At 36.5% G+C, this 23,014-nt stretch overlaps 2 protein-coding genes across 2 annotated transcripts in view; both read right to left on the bottom strand.

Moving 5' to 3' along the window:
* The window catches only part of LOC127850624 (uncharacterized), a 346,937-nt gene that overhangs the window by 167,701 nt on the left and 156,222 nt on the right, over window positions 1-23,014 (bottom strand). Inside the window, exons 5-6 of the mRNA XM_052383800.1 lie at window positions 11,872-11,946; window positions 9,593-9,661 (exon numbers count right to left, since the gene is read on the bottom strand). Coding sequence (XP_052239760.1) covers window positions 9,593-9,661; window positions 11,872-11,931 — 129 coding nt within the window. The 5' untranslated portion in view covers window positions 11,932-11,946. The remainder of the gene's footprint in view (window positions 1-9,592; window positions 9,662-11,871; window positions 11,947-23,014) is intronic.
* The window catches only part of LOC127850621 (uncharacterized), a 58,737-nt gene continuing 41,177 nt past the window's right edge, over window positions 5,455-23,014 (bottom strand). The window contains exon 2 of the mRNA XM_052383796.1: window positions 5,455-7,535. Coding sequence (XP_052239756.1) covers window positions 6,407-7,393 — 987 coding nt within the window. The 5' untranslated portion in view covers window positions 7,394-7,535 and the 3' untranslated portion in view covers window positions 5,455-6,406. The remainder of the gene's footprint in view (window positions 7,536-23,014) is intronic.

Below are 23,014 nucleotides of genomic sequence, written 5' to 3'. Positions count from 1 at the left end.
AATCATCTTTTACTTCTCAGTGTCAGATGCTCAGCAGAGATACAATATCGGCATACGGAATTGCATAGAAAGAGCCTTTGGAGTATGTCAATGGACGTTCAATGTACTCCATGGGGAGGTATGTATTCCCAGATTATAAAAATATTAAACGCCCTTTGCAATCGCCAGCGCATGTTAGTAAAATATTTAACTATAATTAGGTTCAGCAAATGTATTGTAGAAATGTTAATGAATAAATACATGCACTTACATTCTTTTATTTCACAACAGTACATTCCGTTTATGAACATTGGCTAATGTTTCAGCTCCAAAATAAATTGCAGTTTTGTCTTTTTTTTTATATAAATCGATTTCGTTAATACTACTGTTTGTAGTACATGTATTAACAAATAAAGAACAATAAGAAGAATTCCGACTTTGTTCAAACAAACCACAATTATATAAAATAATAATTATGTTATTTATAAGTCACAAAGAACTATAAGTTGGAGACAACTGTGTCTTATTTGTTCTAAGATTGTGGTAATGATGTAATAACTGTCAAAGTTGAGTTGTTTCTACATCAACCATACATACATGATACATTTCACTTACTAAACACTTCTATTGCTTATGTTTGTGACCAATTTCACGTTGATTTAAACATATCTGCGTGGGGAGGTGCAGTCCGAAGGGGCAAGCAGGGACGACAATTTCCGCCTGTACTGGACTTTCGTTTAAGAGAGACTTCCTTTATACGAACAATACCATAAAAGTGGAATGTTTCGCCCCTGTGCAGTCCGCACAGGCTAATATGGTATAATAATTTACCCACATGCATCAAGTTCTATTTTCCCATAGGCTAGCTCGGCTCAAGCTCGGAAGGTTTGCACTACACGTGATTTAGACTTATGGAAATAGAGAATACTAGGTTAGCGTTGAATACAGAGAAGTTTATTTTGCGAGGCTTAGAACGCCGGGAGCGCGAGCCTGATTACTCAGGTTATTGTTCAGCAGTGTGTTTCTGGAAGCTGATTTTGTGTTCTTTAAGTAACTGAAAAATATATATGTGAACATGTTATTTTCTCGACTGTTACCATCCTTGCATAATGATTCGGGCTACATGATTATATCACTTATTATTAATAATGCTAAATTAAATATAATTATAAAGAATGTCTGAAACCCCATACATTATTAGGTATTGAAAATAGTAATTAAAATAACTACTTTTTAATGGTTCAGAGAAACATTAAAATGACTTATATAAAAACTTGTGTAAATAAGAATAATCGTAATGAAGCAAAGTTGATATTTTATCAAGTTACAGGGAACAGTGGATGATTGAATGATTGGAAAGTACCTGAAACCCCTTTCAACATCTGCTGATGATGCTGGTATGGTAAAGACCAAATCAACTAGTGCCAGAATATTCAGACATACTATCTTCTTGTACTACGTCTTGCTCGAGGCCAGTGTTAACAGTCTTCGCTTTAATTTAAACATTATTAAGCGTAATTATATAAAAAAAATAAGTAAACTTATTCAATTATATGTTTCGACAGGAGGTACACAATGCAGTGACTCTTTACCTGTTGAAAAAGTGGCGTAATGGAAATTGTGTCTTGGGTTCGATCCCAACTATGGGAGCGTTGTCTCCACCAAAATACACCAACTACTGATTATAACCGGAAGGCGAACTCGAGAGCGTTCAATAAGCCTCAGACTGTTGTTGCAATCGAGCTAAAATAAATACGTTTTATGTTATGAAATCTCTTTTGAAAGGCTTCATAAATCACAACAGACAAATAACGTTATATAAACAGCTACGAAGGTAAACACAGTATGGTTATATATGCGTCGCGCTCTGGGAATACCGGGCTTAATGCATGTACTTTAAGTCTCGTCCCAGATTGACGTGTGTAGTCCGCACAGACTAAAAAGAGACGACACTTTCCTTTAATGTATTTTTTTCCGTTTAATGCACGTCTCAACAAAATCAAGTCAAGGTGGAAAGTGTCGTTCCTGATTAGCCTGTGCGGACTCCCCAGGCTAATCTGGGACAATACTTTACACATGTGCATTACGCCCGTATTTTCAAGAGCTTAGCTAATATGTTACCGATATAACATCCGACAAATAATTACAGGTGTCAGGTGATACAAAATGTATTTTATACATTAATAACTTTATCAAAAAATATATACTTTCAGCGTTCAACATCCGTTTAAGGTTCAACATAGTTGTTCTAATATGTACGTCACTTCAACGTTAAATAAACCACGTACATTCAACATCAGTACATGAACCTTAAAACATCAATACTTTAAAGTTAAGTATTTTGGCTGTGCTTCAATGCACTAAAACATTAGTGTAAGCGATTTGTTCCTTAACTAAGTTAACACTTAAGTGTGTGTTTACATGAGTATTGTGACACCGTTTCATACCACAGCGGCCTTATAAAGGTATTGCAACTAAAATAATGAACAGACACAACGAGTGCTTCAACTGCATATAATGAAGTTGTTCAGCTTGCGTAAAGTTGACGTGGTCAATTATGTTAAGTTAATATATTACTGGTGCTTTTTAGATCGAATGTGTTTACATTTATCAATATAAAGCATTCAAGAACAAACTTCAATACATTCCAACATATTTTAAATTGTCTCTTTTAAGAAGCATAATTCAATGAATGCAACATTTTCTTCGATATGCATTGCCTCTTTACCTGTGGTGGGTTCGATCCCCACTGTGGGAGCGTCGTCTCCCCACAACAGACACCAAGCACTGGTTATACCCAGGAGGCGGACCTGTCGTGGGTTCGATCCCCATTGTGGGAGCGTCATCTCCCCACAACAGACACCAAGCACTAGTTATACCCAGGAGGCGGACACAATAGCGGTTCAGTAAGCCTCAGGCGTTTGGTGCAATTGCGATTTATTAAATACGTTTTAATCAATCATCTTATTAAACCTCGCTTCAAAGGCGTAAATGAATCACAACACACAATTAATTTGTGATAAAAAGCTACTAAGGTGAATACAGTAGTGTTATACATGTATATGAGTCGCGAACTATGAATACCGGGCTTAATGCACGTACGTAAAGTGTCGTTCCAGATTGGCCTGTGCAGTACGCACAGACTAAAAAGGGACGACATTTTCCTTTTATGTATTTTGTTCGTTTAATGGAAGTCTAAAAGAAAAGCAAGTTGAGGCGAAATGTGTCGTGCCTGATTAGCCTGTGCGGACTCAACAGGCTAATCTGGGACGATACTTTACGTTGATGCATTAAGCCCGTATTTCCCAGAGCGTGGCTCATATGTTATCGATACAAAATCCGACCTATAATTACAGGTGTCAGGTGACAGAAAATGTATTATTAGATTAGATTAGATGCTCTACAAGCATGCACATGCTACAATGACGTCGTATTATATGCGTTTGTAGCTTGCTCGCAAACACACACGTAAAATCCGCATTTTAATTAAACAACCTGCATTTTTAAATATACTTTTATGATATATCAAAAATGATACTTGATAAAAATATTTCAATAAGCACTATTTATTAGAAAACAATTAAAAAAATTTAAATGACATCACATTTCCCATTATATCATATTTCATTTTATATAACAATGCCAGTGTGTTGAAATATGCGACAGATACTATGCGAAAAAAGCGCTCATGCTTTCTTATTTCACGCCTTTAAAAACGTCACTGACAGATTGGTGTAATTGTATTGTATATAACAGTGCACATTTGTTGAAATATGCGACCAGTCTTTCTCAATAAACGCATTATGAATTAAAGCAAACACATGCCGTTCTCGGTTGCACTAATTGCGACTGACGTTAGCATGGTCCAGTTTGCGAGGCTGACGTAAATATTTATTGAGCGGAACGAGATTTGCCTATGTTAGTGTATATTTAAGGAGTTAAAATGTACAATCACTAAAATATTAATTTGCCGACTGTTCAATTGCACCAATAAAACCATTTTATGTTTTGTGCAAAACATAGCTTCACGCAAAAACATGAAGCATAAGCACTTTAACCACACATCAATCAGATTAACTAATCTCGATTAGAAGTCCGTGGGACGCCAGTGGAAAGTATTCAGAATTTATCTACGTCCCTCGTATATATAAATGTATGAACCGCGATCTCGGAAAACCGGGCTAAATACATGTGCTTAAAGTGTCGTCTCAGATTAGCCTGTGCAGTTCGCTGATTCCGCCTTTAAATGGAACATTCCATGAAAGCGTCAAGGTTCGTCCCTGATGAGCCTGTAAGACTGCATTGGATAATCTGTGAGGACACATTATGCACATGCATAAATCCCGGTTTTCCGTGAGCGCAGCGGATATGTTTTAACAAGCTTACTCATGCTAGTTGGTAATCGCATATTATAGTTTACCTCATTTCATTTTGTTTTATTTCACAGTATAGAATCAATGTGAAAACGTGAGGAAACACGAGTCTATTTAAGTTAAAAACGTATCGCTTTACCTCACTTAATTATTAAATGTTACTATTCATTACCAGGGTATACGATTATTTTAATCGCGTAGTTACACAGACACTACCCTAGCAGCAAATGAGTAGATACGTATAACATATTACACAAAATAAAAACGGCAGCTAAGCCAACACAACTTTACTAAAGAATAACTGAACTTCACCGTCCCGCCCCTCTCTTTCTTAGATTGTCTTCATGGCAACGGAAAGACTAATGAGCAAAACAACTTATCAGAGATCCTCTGGAAGTTTTGTTTGGTTTTAGTTTGAACATATCGTTTGCCATTATCATAACGAGGGTCTAAGTAGTTACTCACAACTTATATAACTGACACATATAAACCCATCATTGATTGACAAGAGGGGACTGAAGCTGAGATAGCACTCTGTCTGAATGCAATCTATATCAGTCGCGCTATAGGAAAACGGGGCTTAATGCATGTGCGTAAAGTGTCGTCCCTGTTTAGCCTTTGCATTGCGCACAGGCTGATCATGGACGAGACGTTCCATCTTAACTGAATTTTCAGCTAGGAAGAGATGTCTTTCAAACGAAAAGTTCCATTAGAACGAAAAGTATCGTCTCTTATTGATCTGTGCGAACTGCACATGCATTTAGTCCCGTTGTTCAAGATCGATACTTAAATATGTTTTTATTGTATTACGTATCATGCAAAATACGAGAACAAAGATCACCGTTCGGCAATGTACCATCGGACACCGATAAGTCTTTGCGTCGCAAATAAATTTTAGAATTTGTGGGGGCGCAAATGATTATATATGTGCACATATTTTACGACAACCTATAATTAACAAAATATGTGCACATAATTTGAGATGCTCTTAATGTGGTAGGGGATTAATGGTAAGACATAACAATCGTGTGTTTTTTGTTCTTATTATAATTTACCATTAATAATACAATTCTATTTAACATTTAGGAACGTTTAACGGGTAATAAAAAAGCTAATTAAATTTGAGTAATGCCACAACCGTGAACAAAAAACATGTTATCGATCCACCATGACTTCGTATTAGAAAAAAGCACACATCATGTTTTTTGTTTTTACATATGGCATATTTGTTACTTAAAGACAGTTTTGACAGAATCTTGAACAATAATAACAACAATTTTGCAATATTTATAAAACAGTATAGAGACAATACATACAATAAACAGTAGCTGATTTGAAATTAAGGACACATCTAACCAAGATTAATATCTGTGTCCAACTTTCACAGTCAGATGTGGGCCTGTTGATGACAATTATAGTGTGTTGCCTACCAAAATGCTGAACATAGATATATGATTACAATACCAAACAGATATTAAGTTTTAACGTCAAATAAGATACATTTCTGCAGCAAAAGAATACAAGAATTGGTTGTCTGCCAAATATTGTCTTGAGTACATATACCAAAAATAATATTACACTTGAGATATATTGATCTGTTATGCACCTATAAATATACATAAATTATTTTTTGAAGAACAATTATGACTTTTTTTCCTAAATGGGGAATCTATTGAGCAAAAATGGCAACATACAGGACATTTTCATCTGATAATATAATAAATAAGCATACCGTACTTAAATGTATTTTTAGCACAGTATTAGGCAAATTATACAATTAGTTAACATAATCATTCCGTAATAGTCGTGGACAATTAAAGGTGATTATCTCCTAAAATTGTTGAAGGTGCATTATTTGTTAATATAGAATACATTGATATTATGTTCAATTCAACTCAGTTCATTTGTTTTTGTTATATTGATACATGGTAAACAACACATTACTAAATGCTTGCTATATACTTACTATAATTACTATTTATATATTAAATAAACAACTTGATTATGTTTAGTCGCATCATATCCACATTATCAGAGACCTTTCTTTATCGTTTTTAATCACTTAAAAGACTCAAAACACGCCGAACGTGCCAGTTAGCGGCATTGTTTGTACCGCCCTGAAGCAACGATTGCTGATAGTAATGTAACCCCGCATTAACGTTCCCTTCCATTTCATAGCAGTGCCCCAACAAACTCAGTGAAGTATCAACGTGATACATGTTTATCATGTTTCTTTTATCAAGCATGTAAGACTTAAAGACTCCCAATGCATGTAGCTGATTGTCACGTTCACCGAGTCCTCCATACTTGAGATACTGCAGATAGTATAGAAACGGACGAGCGTCCACCTCAGCACTGTCCATCCATAGTTTTTCAGCGTAAGTTCCCTGTGTCACTTCCTCTTCAGTGATATTGCGATTCATTTCAAACAATAATATGAAAGGAGTGCAGTACGATTCTTGCCTTAAAAAACTGACACATAATTCGAATGGCAGTTGGCTGATTCCCTCTTCTTTGTTACCAGATAACATATCAGCAAACACCTTCAGATCCCTGTCTCTCTGGTATTCTCTAAACCAACACACAGCCATGACATTGCTGTGATACCTCCTCTCTACATCCTCCAGCACTCGAACTGCCGCTTGATGATGACCACTACAGTATAGCATAGAAGCAAATTTTAAGCGACTAGAATCTACATCCGAATTTAAGGAAGATTGGACACGCCTTATATTTTCGCTGTCAAGAACGTTTTGTAGTCGCAAATAGTAAGATGATTGAACTGAAATTTGTAACGCATAAAAGTGTTTAATAAATTCAAGAGCAGCAGTTTTTGACATGGCATTCGTTGAGTTTTCAAAACAATTGCGTATTACATATTTTAATTTATGCTCGAAGGTTGTATGAGAACTGCTCAGGTCATGTTTTAAGACTGTGAACACATAAATCAATCTTTGCAAGTAATCACGCTTCAGCAGTAATCGAATGCTGTTACTTAAGCATACACCTCTTAGTTCTCCAGCCTGTACAATGGGCCGCATACTACAGGATTGTAACCGACAACTTACATAATCTATACCGATACAAAAACATCTTGTAAGTTATTCCTTATCAACGAGTCTATATACACTAAAAGGCGTTTCTGCAGCAACTTTGAGAGTTTCCCATCGAACAAGTTCACACCTTCTATGATATAATGCGGAAGCCTTCCAAATCTCAGCCATCGCCTTAATACGTGTAAACAGAGCAAAAGTACAAACATAAGGTTGTGTTTGCACCACAGACAATGATGTGTTCTTTCTATGGTGAAAAACATTATAGTTTTACAATGAAAGCTTGTAATAGCATCCCCCACAATGTTAGCAAATAATGATTTTTTGATTAGTTTTTAAACAATGTAACATTTTATTTGAGTCATATTGAAGCTAAATATCAACATTCGTTCTATCAGGTTTGGAGACAGTCGCCATTCATCCCGCTTGTAATCACTGTCTGGATGTCCTGCTGGCACCAGGAAACACGGAGCTATCCGTGCAGCCTCGAGAAGCTGAACAGGTGGTCAGTGTTTACCTCTACATCTGTCTATCCAGTGCTGTATTTCAGGAAGAGGTTTGCGTACATGACATGCACCAACAATATCCCAGTTAGGCAGCCATCTCACAGAAGGCCCATTTTAGTTGCCTCCCCTCGATCTCTACCATACCATTTTTCAATCTTTCAGCGCTGAACAGTATTTGCCCAGAATCTTTCCTTACGTACGTGTCATGGGTCAGACTGGTCACTGGTTCCGGTGTGTAGACTTTGATGACTTGTAGCAAGTACTGTTGAGGTGGAGTGGTGCTGTCGTGGAGCATCAGAAGGTTCAGAACCCCAGACTTCCAGTCTTCCCAGACTGTCATGATACTGATTATGTTACTACTTACTAGCAAATCAATATCAGACTGGAGACCGGGAGTTGTGGTCCCTTCCGACTGGCTCCCGAAATGAAAACACTCACGGTTGTTTCCTCGTAGTTGAAATGCTATTTTCTCAAAGTGCTCCCTCCGCAAGTAAGTTCTCCTCCGCTCCAATACAGTTGCCTTCCCAGCTCCACTGTCGTCAAGTGCGTCAAACATCCGAATAGACAATTCTGTGAAATGCTCTGGAATCTAAATATGCATTAATGATATTACTTTCAAATAGTTTTGATCATTTGTACGTATATATTGAGCATAGTTTTGCAATATTTTCGATACACATTGCGTATATCAGTTGTTTAATTTATATTAATTAATTACATGTTTCTGTTGATAACTCTTTACTTGTACATCTTATTTTATCGTTTGTATCAAACATGCAGCAGATGAAATATATCAAAACCAAATGTATTGATAGTACTTAATATAAAATAGTTTTAAGTATGTAAGTATATTAAATCGACAAACATGTATACGAGAACTGATAAATCCATACGCGCGCTGATAGATATAAATCAGATATGATTCAAAATCAATAGGTTGAAGTCTTATTTAAAATTGTGATTTGCTCTGTTTGATGAAAGAATATATTTCCAAATGAAGGATGTATGTGTTTTGAATGTTTTTTTTAACCAAACATGTGTCATTATGTAAATGCGGATGCCCAGGTTGCCTGATTGCGAGTTGGAGACCGAACCGTCGGTTCGCACGCCTGCCAGTTGTTGTTTCAGTTAGCCAGTCAGAAAGTATATCAGTCGGTCCTTGTGTCTAGGCTGTATATCTATATATTTGTATGTCTGTCTGTTCGCCAGCTCTGCCTGTCCAAAGAAAGACTGACTTTCTTCTTCAACGATGCCTGTCTGTATTCTTAACTTCAGATTAGCCTATTATCATAGGCTGATCAGGGACGACACTTACCGCCGAAAGTGGATTTTTTCTGAAGAGTATGCTTTTAAAAGAGAAGAACACTAAACAGCGGAAAGTGTCGTCCCTGATTACCCTGTGCGGACTTCACAGGTCTGTGCGGAATACACAGGCCGGTACGGACTGGCTATTGTGGGACGAGTTTTTAGGCACATGTCTTAAGCCCCGTTTTCACAGAGCGCGCCTCATGTATATATGTGGCTTTCTTGTCTGGCTATTTTTACATTTCTATGTGGTCAACAATTTGTGTGTCTCTCAGTCAGTTTGCCCGTATCTCTGAGAACGTGTTCTGTATTCCTTATGTTCAGTATAAAATATCAATACAAACAACTAGTTTACAAACAAATGCTAATGATATACCTGCATGATTGATTGAAGGTTTTGATAACGCTTTTTGTTCGACGCTCTTCTGACACCAATATCGCCTTCCTAATAAAAAACATGTACCATGATTAGCAAAAATTATATACTAGAAACTCTGTTTATACGATTCGAAATTTGAATGAAAATATAATTGCAAGTTTATATCAATTAATATAAAAGTACACAACAGTTAATTACATGATCTACTTGATCAAAGTGACTTGCCTGTCATTGGCTTTTATGGATAATCATATCCAATATATACTTAAATCAGATTGTTGAAAATCACAATTCATTAATAACTTATGTTGTAGAATAAATACATAATTATTTAGTATTCAAGTGTTTCGCTTGTGTATTCGTAAAAAGGAAATATTTAGAGGATAATACACGGCTGAGCCGGGGCGGGCAGCAATAATCGGCGCGCAGGGAGCATAACGGCCCGTATTAACGTCTATAATATATACCTAACTTTGTTTTGTTTATCTTTGTTTTGTTTTTTCTCTAAAATGTATTAAAGAACCAGCTTTTTGTACTTTTATTTTCATTCAATTGATTACGCAATTTATGACGTATTTCTGTGACGTAATTTCTGTGACGAAACAACAGTCTTAGCTATTCGGACTTGGAAGGTTTATATAGAATATGTTGGAGCATCGAACGAAAACAAAAACGTATTTCGGATTGTGCATTTGTCGTGCACAATTGGAAGCCTTAATAAAATTATTGTAATCGCTCTGACAAGTAATTCAATTTTATAAATCGTGTTTGGTGACAGTGGGTAGCATTCGCTACAATCGTTTAAAGGGGCGTTTTACAGATTTTGGCATGTTTTGAAGTTATTCATTAAATTCTTTATATTGATAAATGTAATCATTGGATCGTAAAAGCTCCAGTAAAAACTCAAGAATAAAATTTAAAAAAGAAAAAAAAAACATTGCCTGGAGCAGGTTTCGAACCAGTAACCCCTGGAGTCCTGCCGAGGTCCTGAAGTAAAAACGCTTTAGCCCTCTCGGCTAAATTCATCCGAGTATACATAGTAGTGTATTGTATACCTTATAAAAGCAATCTTCGTAGTTTCACAAAATTTAACGACAACAACAGAACTCTGCAAATTATTCAATCGTTTCGCGTTGCAACGCTTTATAATTTTTAGGTTTTAAAATCGTCAAAAGATGCATTATAATGGCTATATTAGACCATTGTAAATGTTCAGTAAATACTGTTTCCTTACACATATCATAACTAAAACGAAAATGTGCGAATCTGAAGCAACTTTTTTTTAATTTTGTCAATTTACAAAAACGTGAAAAGATTCCTTTACAAAAATATGATTAAAAATAAAAAAAACGGATTGCATATCGTTGTCATTTAATTATTATAAGCATCGGATTACAGTTGTCATAGAGATAATTGTGTCTTTTATTTTTTAAAATTTTGCTGTTTGTGTATCCTGTTAAAGCTTAAATAAATGCATCAATCTAGTGTGAAGCATAGCTTTAGTTTTAATCGATATTTTTATTATCCAAATTGTGTGCTACCTGTCATTTAATAATATAATAATGATTGATTATTTTGTTGATTTGTGGCTAAGGCTGAATGTGGACGCCTTTTTTTCCAGTTTAACGTCACGCGCACATATTCTGAGGGCCGATTTTAAATAATCGACCCTAGGGCCGAATATTTATAATGACCCCGCAACGGTGATAAGGGTATGACAAACTGTACAAATTTGTTACTTTATATAGTAAGGTATGCATTATATACATATTTAGTTTCCTTCGGAATAAATGACACTCGAGCGTGGTTTATTGTTGCAATAATATTTGTTGATGCTCCGCTGAGAAGGATGTAGTGGTTATTTAATAAAATATGAACCATTGGGTTTTACGGCAATCATTAACATGTAACGCTAAAACAATTTTCTGAAATGTATTGTATAACATAATCAGTTTATGCTATCTATGTTTCAGTGACTCAATGCAATCACAGAATTTCCAAATGACCTTATATTTAGACAAACACTTACGGCAGAGCTAAACCAGGCATGATCCTTTATATTACATATTATACTTTCTGTTCTTAACTTAAATTATCACTGAGCCAGCTGTTCGTAAAGTTATTTACATTAAGTTAAAAGCGCAATTTATTATGTTTCTCGTTTGAAGTAATTTCTGTGACGAAACGCAACAGTTTAAGCTACTTTAAGTATTGTGTAAGTTATAATGTTACAAAACATGCTAACATAACATATAGGATTCTTTGAAAGCACAAACCTTGTTCTGCATCCTTGATTCTCTTGGCGCGGCTTCCATATCCACTGAAAGGTTCCACATCTTGCTAAACGCAACCTGTACTTCTTCAACCTCTGGTAACCTGAACGTATCAAGAATAAATCATTATTAACATGCGATCTGCGACACTATTACGATGCTTCAAACGTTAAAATATTAGGAACATACCCCAATCAAATAAGAAACAATTTAACTCAGAGTAATATATCTATTTTAATTCCAAGCTCGCAATAAATCGCATCACGGAACATATCTCATCTCGCGCGTGCATAAGGCTGCACATATCACACTTTGTAGCCACCAATGCGAGTTGGCCTCGGTCAAATTTGTAAATAAAGAGATCATTGCTTAAGTAATCACTTTTTGAGTGTCTAAATAATAATGAATGTCAGGCTTTAGTTGTGGTGATTTTTCGTGGATGTTTGTAAGTTACCAAAACATTGGTACTGTAACTAAAGGTCACAATATACTAAAAGATTTCCTACACAAATTCAATGTGAAAGCAATAACTTAAACAAAAAATAAAGTCAAACTTTTGCGCATAGACATCCCCATAACCATACCTTTTCTTAAATAGCATTCCAAGCCGCACTGATTTAAACAATAAACAAGAGCACCGCCTTGCGGATGCAGACCGCTCATCTATTTTCTTTTTAAAGGTGAAGGGACTCTCATTTTCAATCACAAAGGAGGGAGGGGTGGAGTGAAGAGGGGTGCATTGTGTGGGGGTGTGGACATTTATTACATTATCTTCCAAAAATGCGATAAAAAGGAAAAATAAAAAAATCGGGGTGGGGGGTGGGGGTGGGGTGGGGATTCTTGGGTGCGATGGTTGGACGGTATTTCAAACATAGAATAATAAAAATAAATATTTGTGTTTTTTAACCGTTTCAACAAAAAATGGGGGGGGGGCTGAGGTGGGGGATATAGTGTGAGGGTGTGGTGGTAATTTATGAGATGATCTTAAAAAAACAAAAAAAAAGAGAAAAAAAAACAAGGGCTGTTTGTAAAACATGCATGTCCCCCATATGGGCTGTCCGTTGTAATGGCAGACATTGTGTGAATACGATTTTTGTCACTGTGACCTTGACCTTTGACCTAGTGACCTGAAAATCAATAGGGGTCATCTGCAGGTCATGATCAATGTACCTATGAAGTGTCATGATCCTAGGCAAAAGCGTTCTTGAGTTATCATCCGAAAATCATTTTTCTATTTCGAGTCACCGTGACCTTGACCTTTGACCTTGTGACCTCAAAATCAATAGGGGTCATCTGCAAGTTATGATCAATCTACCTATGAAGTTTCATGATCCTAGGCATATGAGTTCTTGAGTTATCATCCGAAAACCATTTTATTATTTCGGGTCACCGTGACCTTGACCTTTGACCTAGTGACCTCAAAATCAATAGAGGTCATCTGCGAGTCATGATCAATCTACACATGAAGTTTCATGATCCTAGGCCTGTGCGTTCTTGAGTTATCATCCTGAAACCATTTTACTATTTCTGGTCACCTGACCTTGACCTTTGACCTAGTGACCTCAAAATCAATAGGGGTCATCTGCAAGTCATGATCAATGTACCTATGAAGTTTCATGATCCTAGGCCCAAGCGTTCTTGAGTTATCGTCTGACAACCACCTGGTGGACGGACCAACAGACCGACCGACCGACCGACATGAGCAAAGCAATATACCCCCTCTTCTTCGAATGGGGGGCATACAAATTTAGGGGGGGGGGGGATTCGGGTGGGGGGAGGGGGGGTGGGGGGGATTCTTGGGTGCGATGGTTGGACGGTATTTCAAACATAAAATAATAAAAAAATAGTTTTGTTTTTTAACCGTTTAAACAAAAATTGGGGAGGGGGTGGGGTGGTGGGGGGTATAGTGTGAGGGTGTGGTGGTCATTTGTCAGATTATCTTAAAAAAAGGGGGGGGGTTCGGGGGGGGAGGTGGGGGGGGTTTGGCACGGGCGATGGTTTGGGTGGAGTCTTTTGTGGTATGTCAGGTAAGAGTAGTTTTGTCAAAGTATCAATCAAATCTTATCATAAATAAAGAAGTTATGGCAATTTTAGCAAAATTTAATAATTTGACCTTAAAAGTCAAGGTCATTCAAAGGTCAAGGTACTATTCAACTTGCCAGGTACAGTAACCTCATGATAGCATGGAAGTATTTGAAGTTTGAAAGCAATAGCCTTGATACTTAAGAAGTAAAGTGGATCGAAACACAAAATTTAACCATATATTCAAAGTTACTAAGTCAAAAAAGGGCCATAATTCCGTAAAAATGACATCCAGAGTTATGCAACTTGTCCTTTTACTGTACCCTTATGATAGTTTGCGAGTGTTCCAAGTATGAAAGCAATATATATGATACTTTAGGGGTAAAGTGGATCAAAACACACAAATAACCAAACTTTCAATTTTCTAAGTATAAAGGGCCCATTATTCCGTCCAAATGCCAGTCAGAGTTACATAACTTTGCCTGCGCAGTACCCTTACGATAGTTAATAAGTGTTGCAAGTATGAAAGCAATAGCTTTGATACTGTAGGAATAAAGTTGACCTAAACACAAAACATAACCCACTTTTCAATTTTCTAAGTATAACAAGGGACAAAATTGTCACAAAACCAGGTTTTCATTGTGAAAAAAAAATCTGATAAAGGGAGAAAACTCAAACTGAACTTTTGAAATGAACAAACAAAATTAACCCCCTTTGTAAGTTTGTTTTAAAAAAAATCTATTTTTAGTCGTGACGACCTTGACATTGGAGATATTGACGTGATTCTTTCGTGCGACACACCGTCACATGATGGTGAACAAATGTGCCAAATGATTTTAAAATCTCACAATGAATGACATAGCTATGGCCAGGACAAGCTCATTTATGGCCATTTTTGACCTTTGAACTCAAAGTGTGACCTTGACCTTGGATATATCGACGTAATTATTTCGCGCGACACACCGTCCAATGATGGTGAACAAATGTGCCAAATGATTTTAAAATCTGACAATGAACGACATAGTTATGGCCCGGACAAGCTTGTTCCGCCCGCCCGCCAGCCCGCCAGCCCGCCAGCCAGCCAGCCAGCCAGCCAGCCCGCCCGCATTCGCCAATCTTATAACCAGTTTTTTCCTTCGGAAAACTTGGTTAAAAACCTGGTTAAAAAGGGCACATAATTCTGTCAAAATGCCAGTCAGAGTTACATTACTTTGCCTGCACAGTCCCCTTATGATAGTTAGTAAGTGTACCAAGTTTGAATGCAATAGCATTGATACTTTCTGAAAAAAGTGGACCTAAACGCAAAACTTAAACAAAATTTTCAATTTTCTAAGTATAAAAAGGCACATAATTCAGTCAAAATGCACGCCAGAGTTATCTAACTTTGCCTGCGCAGTCCCCTCATGATAGTAAGTAAGTGTACCAAGTTTGAATGCAATAGCATTGATACTTTCTGAGAAAAGTGGACCTAAACGCAAAACTTAACCGGACGCCGACGCAGACGCCGACGCCGACGCCAAGGTGATGCCAATAGCTCTTAATTTTTTTTCAAAAAATAGATGAGCTAAAAAGGGGGGTCATACGTAATGCAAGAAAGAACTCTACGCGAATCAGCGGTCACTGTTTTATGGCCATCTATTTACCGGATTCGTACCAGTTGAGAAGGGTTTCCCGCCATCTGTCAAAGTCTCATGTAGTCTCCAACCTTCAAGCAAAAGAGTGAATTTCTGTTAAACATCAATGTTTTCCCTACCACATGCACAAAGAAACATTCTAAAATAAAGCCATGGCAAGTGCCCCTACAGAGAATTGTGTTTTTTTATAAATGATGTTCATGTTTTTAGAGAGTATAGCATTGCACTCCAAAATATTTTAGTATATTGTAACCTAAAGGAGAAATTCATTCTGATTAAAATGTGTTTTTCTTACATATTATTATCTTCATATGCATATTGCAGCGAAATATTAACTTTGGCTGGATTATCTGTCCATTTGGCCATTTTATATCATATTTTCACACGCGGGTGTTTTCGGTCTGAAGAAGGCAATTTTAAGCCTGTTAAAGCTTAAATGTCCCTTTAAGATTTAAAGTTGTTGTGTTCATTATATGCCATAAAATACCAAAACAAACCAAATGGACAGGCACGTGAGGCTTATGCGGGGTGGGGAAAGAATGAATTTGTTAGATATTTTCACTCAAAGCAATTTTGATAATGCCTTTTTTGTTCTTTTTTTTAATCACCCCAAAAATGTCAATTTTAGAGCAAAAATAAATCCAATTTCATCACAGACAATAAGCAAATTGGTGAAAATGAGCGATCAAAGATACGTTGAAGTGTAGAAATCAATAAGCTTCAAATAACATGTCGCACCAATAAAAGCGTGAAATCTTGAAAGCGCCTTGTTGCTAGGAGCCAATTTGTTTGCCAGCTGCCAATGATATATTCTACCATATAATGTCATGGGTGCCTTTACACCGCAGAAGATGGTCAATATTCACTGCCATCTCTCATTAAGAGGTTAGAGAGAATACAAAATTTCATATTTTGGGCACAAAATTAGTACTTTTGACTATTTTTATGGTGTCAATCTGGTCAAAATGGGGCTTTATAACCGAGCCAAAGACAAAAATGCTCATTTTGGGGGTTAAGAATGGAAGGAAAGGTTAAAATGAAGAAGACACACACATGTAGAAAAGCCTTATAAGTTTAGAAATGAGGTTTCATGTTGTAACAGGGGCAGAAAGGCAGCTCAGATCAATGCAAGCTTCCTGAAAGGGGTTTCTGGTACTTCTTCTGAGGACACAGCTTCCCGCAGAATTCTCAACACAACAAATATCATTGATTCATGTCACCTTTGTATGCAAAGACAAGCGAATAAGGTCAATACTTCCCTTAAATCACTGAATGAGAGAAGCATGTACCAAATAAAAAAAACTGTTTGCTGAAATGCCAAATTTTGGCAAAAAGATCCCTCTAAGGTAAATGATGAAGGGGACACTTGCTACAACAATCCTATGTTTAAGTCGGACGCCACATCCTTTCAAGCCGGGACCATGACTGTAAGCTTATTGTGAGAAAACAATACCAAACACAAGCTTATTGTAGGGTTACAAGTAGCATATCAACTCAAATGTACTGCATACATGCTTAGGAACAAGGATAAACCTGCTAAGTGCCAACTTCTGCTGCCAACAAAGCAAAAGCTTTACGTGTCAGGACGCGGAGCTATCAATACAAACTGCACGGGGAATTGCTCGACGGCAAGGATTTGAGTGACCACAATATAAAGAAGTGAAACTCCTTATTATGACAGTATTTCACACCTTAAGCATCATAACTATGCTTATTTGCTTGTGTACATGATAATAATTAAGTATTATTACCTGTTTTGCCATCAACAACCCTTCTCCAGTTGCCCTCGGCTAAGTCCCAGACATTTCTCTACCTGAAAAGGTCAAAATACCCAATAGAAATAGGTATAAAATGAAAAAAGAAAATGCATTTATGTATTTTATGTGTATTTTTATGAATAATAGCAAGTGATAAAGCTTGTTATGTTCATTATTGACCTAAATATGAAAGCTGGCTCAGTTAAGCGTCTGCTGCACTGTCCAAACTGTAAAAATGCCCGCCATGCCATGTCGGTGACATTGGGCTCTGTTTGAATGTACATGCTTTACGCACAAGCTATTGTTGCGTTACTGGATCATGGAAAGCCGGTCGGAAAGCAACTTTGCCCTTATCCGGCTATATAAGGGTGGGGGTCAACTTGAAAAACAACTATTCCAGGTCAAATAATCTAAATTCATGCATTTAATGCACTTATATTCTTATCTTCTGCTAAGAAATGACCAAAAATCAGCTTTCCCTGTCATATTTTGTACTTGCAGATGATATTTCATTTTTACCTAGAGTTAGTTTAGGTCACAATATACTTAAAGATTTCCTACACAAATTCAATGTGAAAGCAATAACTTTAACAAAAAATAAAGTCAAACTTTTGCGCATAGACATCTCCATCACCATACCTTTTCTTAAAGAGCATTCCAAGCCGCAATGATTTAAACAATACACAAGCAAATTCGTAGAATTGATATCCCCCGCAACATATGCTTTGTTTGAGGATTGGTGCAAATCGGACGGATGAACAAACTGACAGATTTTTTCAAGTTACAAAGGGCCATAACTCTGGTTTTAACAGATGGTGTACAATACCATTTGGCGTGAATCATCCTCTTATGCATATGTATACTCATACGAAGTTTCAATGAAATGTGCCATTGGACGTCCAAGATATGGCTCTGGACACAAAAGTGACGGACGGACAGACGGTCGGACAGCCGGACAATGCCAAAACAGTATCCCTCCGCCTCTGGCGGGGGATAATATACTCATATCAAGTTTCAATGAAATCCGCCAAAGCACTTCCAAGATATGTCTTCGGACACAAAAGTGCCTATAGTAAAAAGCATTTTTTCAAGATACAAAGGGCCATAACTCTGTTTTTAACAGATGGTGTACAATGCCATTTGGCGTGCATCATCCTCTTATACATATATATACTCATACCTAGTTTCAATGAAATCCGCCAAAGCACTTCCAAGATATGGCTCCGGACACAAAAGTGCCTATAGTAAAAAGCATTTTTAAAGAAACAAAGGGCCATAACTCTGTTTTTAACAGATGGTGTACAATGCAATTTGGCATGCATCATCCTCTTATGCATATATATACTCATACAAAGTTTCAATGAAATCCGCCAAAGCACTTCCAAGATATGGCTCCGGACACAAAAGTGCCGGACGGACGGATGGAGGGACCGACCCACGAATGATACATTGTGTGTCTAATAATTTGTGGGACTATCAAAATCGTATTGTGGGTCTTTTCATTTTTGTTTCTAACGAATGATACATTGTGTGTTTTTCAGACTTCTGTGTCTATTTCACTATGTGTCTTTTCATCCAAATAAATTGTGGGATCATATTATGTCAAATAAAGTGTTACAACTCCACTGAAAAACTATGTATTTAACACAAACACCAACAAATGACACATATGTTAGATATGTTCAATAAAAACATATTGTATCAAATAACTGTCACGAATGCATACTTTTATAAATGTAAACTACCGGTAATACAATCAAGTATTTGCAATCTATGCTAGTGCTCTAAAGAAACAATAAAACACTTATTCTTTGAATGTAGAAAAGTTCAACCATTGTAATCACTTTCCCCAAAACTTAAGCAAAAGGAATATTGACATAAGTTTCCTTTATCATGTCAAAAATAGTATAAATGAAATGATCCGCATTGTGCATCAAATTGCGCTTAACCACAACCAACTTGATTCACACATTAAAAATGGCAACATTTCATAATGTAATTTCTTCTTTTTCTCACTTTAGCCATACAAAACCACATAAAGCATCGCACACCAAGACCATGGTTACCCACCAATTCAACATACATTCAGGTACGTTACACAACATGACTTAAAACTACACATTTTTTATTTTTCAGAGGTGTATGTAAAGACATATAGTGGATATTTTGCCTGCAAGATAAAATGGTCAAAAGTTATGTGCATCATTGGTCTATTCAAAACAATGTTGCAAACCAGCAAATGACAAAATGCAGGCATACTGGACAAACTTTAATAGCATAAGATTAACAAAATGGTTGTGGGATGTCACTAATATGAACCTAACATCAATTATTGTGGGTCATCAAAGAAAGATATAATTAAAATATTACTGAAAAATATAAATTTGACCTTATTCTTAAACTAAAATATCCGTCTCTGTAGGAAGAGTGTAAAGATTAGTAAATATCAGATTTAACTATGTCCGCAAATGTCCGCAAATGGATTTCACTGCAGCAGAACTTAGTTCAAAGGTCAAAAATTAACATTATACACCTTGTCCGGTCTGTATCTCCCTTATGCGTTGATTTGTTCGGAAACTATACATATTTAATGTATTTTATTCCGTTCGCTTAAAGATATTTAAGATACTGCATAATTGAACGTCAGCTGATAAATACATTGTACGCGCCGATTTAAACAAACGTTAAACAACATTCTATCTCAGATAAGTGGCAACACTGTTGAAGCGGAAGCGGTGTTCGTGATCAATATCTTAGCCATCCTATTGTGTTAGTACTGTTGCTGACCCCGTCGTGGTTAGTTCATTGTTTACAATATCTAGTATCAAAGCATCAACGAATGCTCCCATGTTAGAACGCTTCTCCGTATAATACACTTTTTAGAATGCTATTTTTACGTAAAAATTTATTTACACCGCTTTGCTTTGTTTACCTTGATATCGTTATTTCGGATGGCTTTTCTGGACGAAATGTAAATGAATTTTTGTAAAATTTTCGTACCGGTATGATGAAAATCGTATCGCAATACAATATGCGGATTGCGTATTGCGATATATACCGATATACCGGTATATAGTTGCAGCACTAATATCTACCATGTACATTGAATTTGCGATTAAATAAAGAACGTTCCTGACTTACCGACACACACACATGAATGGTCATAATTATGGAAGCTTTTGCATTGTATATGATATAAAATATGCTTTATTGCAGCATAATTGTTATATCCAGGCCTTTATTTTTAGATCTAATATTAGAAACAAGTGGGTCAAACGTCCAAGGTTACTTTACTGCCCCAATTATTTGGCCGGATTTTAATTGAACAGAAGACAACGGATCATTCAGCCGGATTTAATTTGACAGCAAGATACATGTAACCGATCAAACCCGTAAAACTGAAATTACACATTACAAAAAACTTACACAATGCATGACAAAATAATCCGTAAAATAACAGCGTTACACAACTGATAAAAATGTAATCTTAGGCCTTTAGCATTATACAAGTATTGCATAGATGTAAATGATTTTACTGTCCATCCGTATGAGCATTTAGAATTCAAAACAATAAAAGGCAGTACTGAACGTTTAAGGAATGATGGATTTAGTTGAGTTATTCAAATAATTACGACCAAATAACAGCATATCACATCAATGTTGCAATAACTACATTTAACTTACACAACGGTGAGACCAATTAGATTTGACTAGATGTCGAGGTATGCATGGCGTTGTATATGTCTGTAAAATGAAACAAAACATTGGTAAATAAACAAGGAACTGGATCTATTATGTATTACACATATGATAAGTTACATAAGATTCAAGCGGAGAGTTAACATTGATCAAATGATAATCCGAAACACACAAATGGAACGAATCGTACGAGTACGAACGAACAAAAACTCTTATCAGCAAAATAGTAAGAAAATCGCCGAACAGTCTAATAAAAATAGTTTGTATAATAATCAAATACATAAAAATGTATCAAAATATGCTCTTTCTATTTGTTTACTTGGACAATGAAGCTTGCAAAGGGGTATTTTAATTTAAGAAAACTTTCAAAATAAAGAGAACAATGCTCAAGTAAGCACCATTTTGAGTGTCTAAATAATAATGAATGTCAGGTTTGAGTTGTGGTGATTTTTCATGGATGTTTGTAAGTTACCAAAACATAGGTATTGTAACTATAGCTGCATACAGGAAGTTGAATTAATGCAATTCGAAAACAGGTGTAATGCTGGCTCCGGTCAGTGTTTCTGTTGAAAATTTGAAAGGGCGTACGGACATTGAACTATTACAAAAAATCTAATCCTTTGACCCCCAATTTTCTCCATTGCTGTTTAGTACTTGGTAAGTTACCAATGTAAAAACATAGTCTCCAGGCACCTTGCTTCCGCAGGAAAGTGGCAGTTTGTTGTTGAAACTGGCTTAAAAAGGCTCGGAAACACACATAATTTTGTTGTTTTTATTTGAAATAATCAATACTAAAGCATTTTGCCCCAACTCATTTGATTTGAATGTTACTGATTTTTCAGATGGCACACCCTCAACCATTCTGGAAATGTGCTTGGTTTATTTTCAGATATGCGAGGTGACCAGGTTTCGGACAGTGGTTAACTCCTGCTTGTGTATGAGATTGGCCGAGACTAAAAAAACTGTATATTGCCACCTTAAGGTAAAACATCAAATTATGAAAATGATCAAACACCCATGAAATATGCTTTTGCTTAATTATTTATCCCTAAGGTTTTGTTTCTAAACAGAGTGTTTGCCCCATAACACCATTGTATGACCAATACTGATTGTAAATCAAGGGAGGTAATTCGGAATCATGTTTACCGATATCTGCAATTCTCGAACAGCTCTGTATAAAAGTATGTGTTAAATTTGTAGCCGGGTTGGAAAATTTACTACTCTGTGGTGAAGAATAACTTTATTTTCATATACTGTCAAAAATACAGCAAACAATATAAGAATACAATCAAAATAATGAGTCAAAATGGCTGTTCTGCAGCATTTAGTACTGTTTAGGGCCTATTGCACATTACAATCTTGTTAACATTGTTCCCTGGCACATAAACATCTTGTTAACATTGTTCCCGGCAAATGCAAAGGCATTTAATAACACATTTAGTATGTAATGCCATATGAATGGTCCTGGCTTGAAGTGGACGGCTCACACGAGTACAGGGACTCCTGTAACAGCGGTCGATTTGATACTCTTTTCCGTAGGAAGTATCGAGATTGTTTGTATGCTTGCGACTTCTTTCGCCTGGAATGATACTGGCATTTTTGGTCGATTCGATTCAAATGCATGTACATTTTTGAGTTTTTCTTCACATTAATGCCAACAGTCCTTGCTAGTATCAATGTATCCCGTCCTCGACCCAGTGTTCGCGAATGTGTTGCTGAGTGGCATAGTCCTGAGAAGTTTCGCGTCCAGCATGTAAACTTTGGAGCGTAATTGAAAATTGTCGAGTGCATGCTTTCGCATTGATTTGTGCTGTAGAGTTCTTTAACTGATCTTAAAGTTTCTGTGTTGAACGTGTTCATTATGGCATCTTTAAGAGTAGTTTGATCGTCTTTTGACAGGGTTAGGTGTTGTCCGTATGGTAGATGTTTAACACTGTACTTTCCGTAGTGCACAAGATGATGTTGGCAGACAGTCGATTGCTTAGAGCATGCAACATGTGAGTCCGCGAAACAGGGAACTATGTTTTCAAGAGC

Source organism: Dreissena polymorpha, chromosome 11, assembly GCF_020536995.1.
Source record: "Dreissena polymorpha isolate Duluth1 chromosome 11, UMN_Dpol_1.0, whole genome shotgun sequence".
Lineage (NCBI taxonomy): Eukaryota > Metazoa > Mollusca > Bivalvia > Myida > Dreissenidae > Dreissena > Dreissena polymorpha.
The sequence above is the reverse complement of the archived record's forward strand: the minus strand, read 5'-3'. Positions and strand labels throughout refer to the sequence as shown.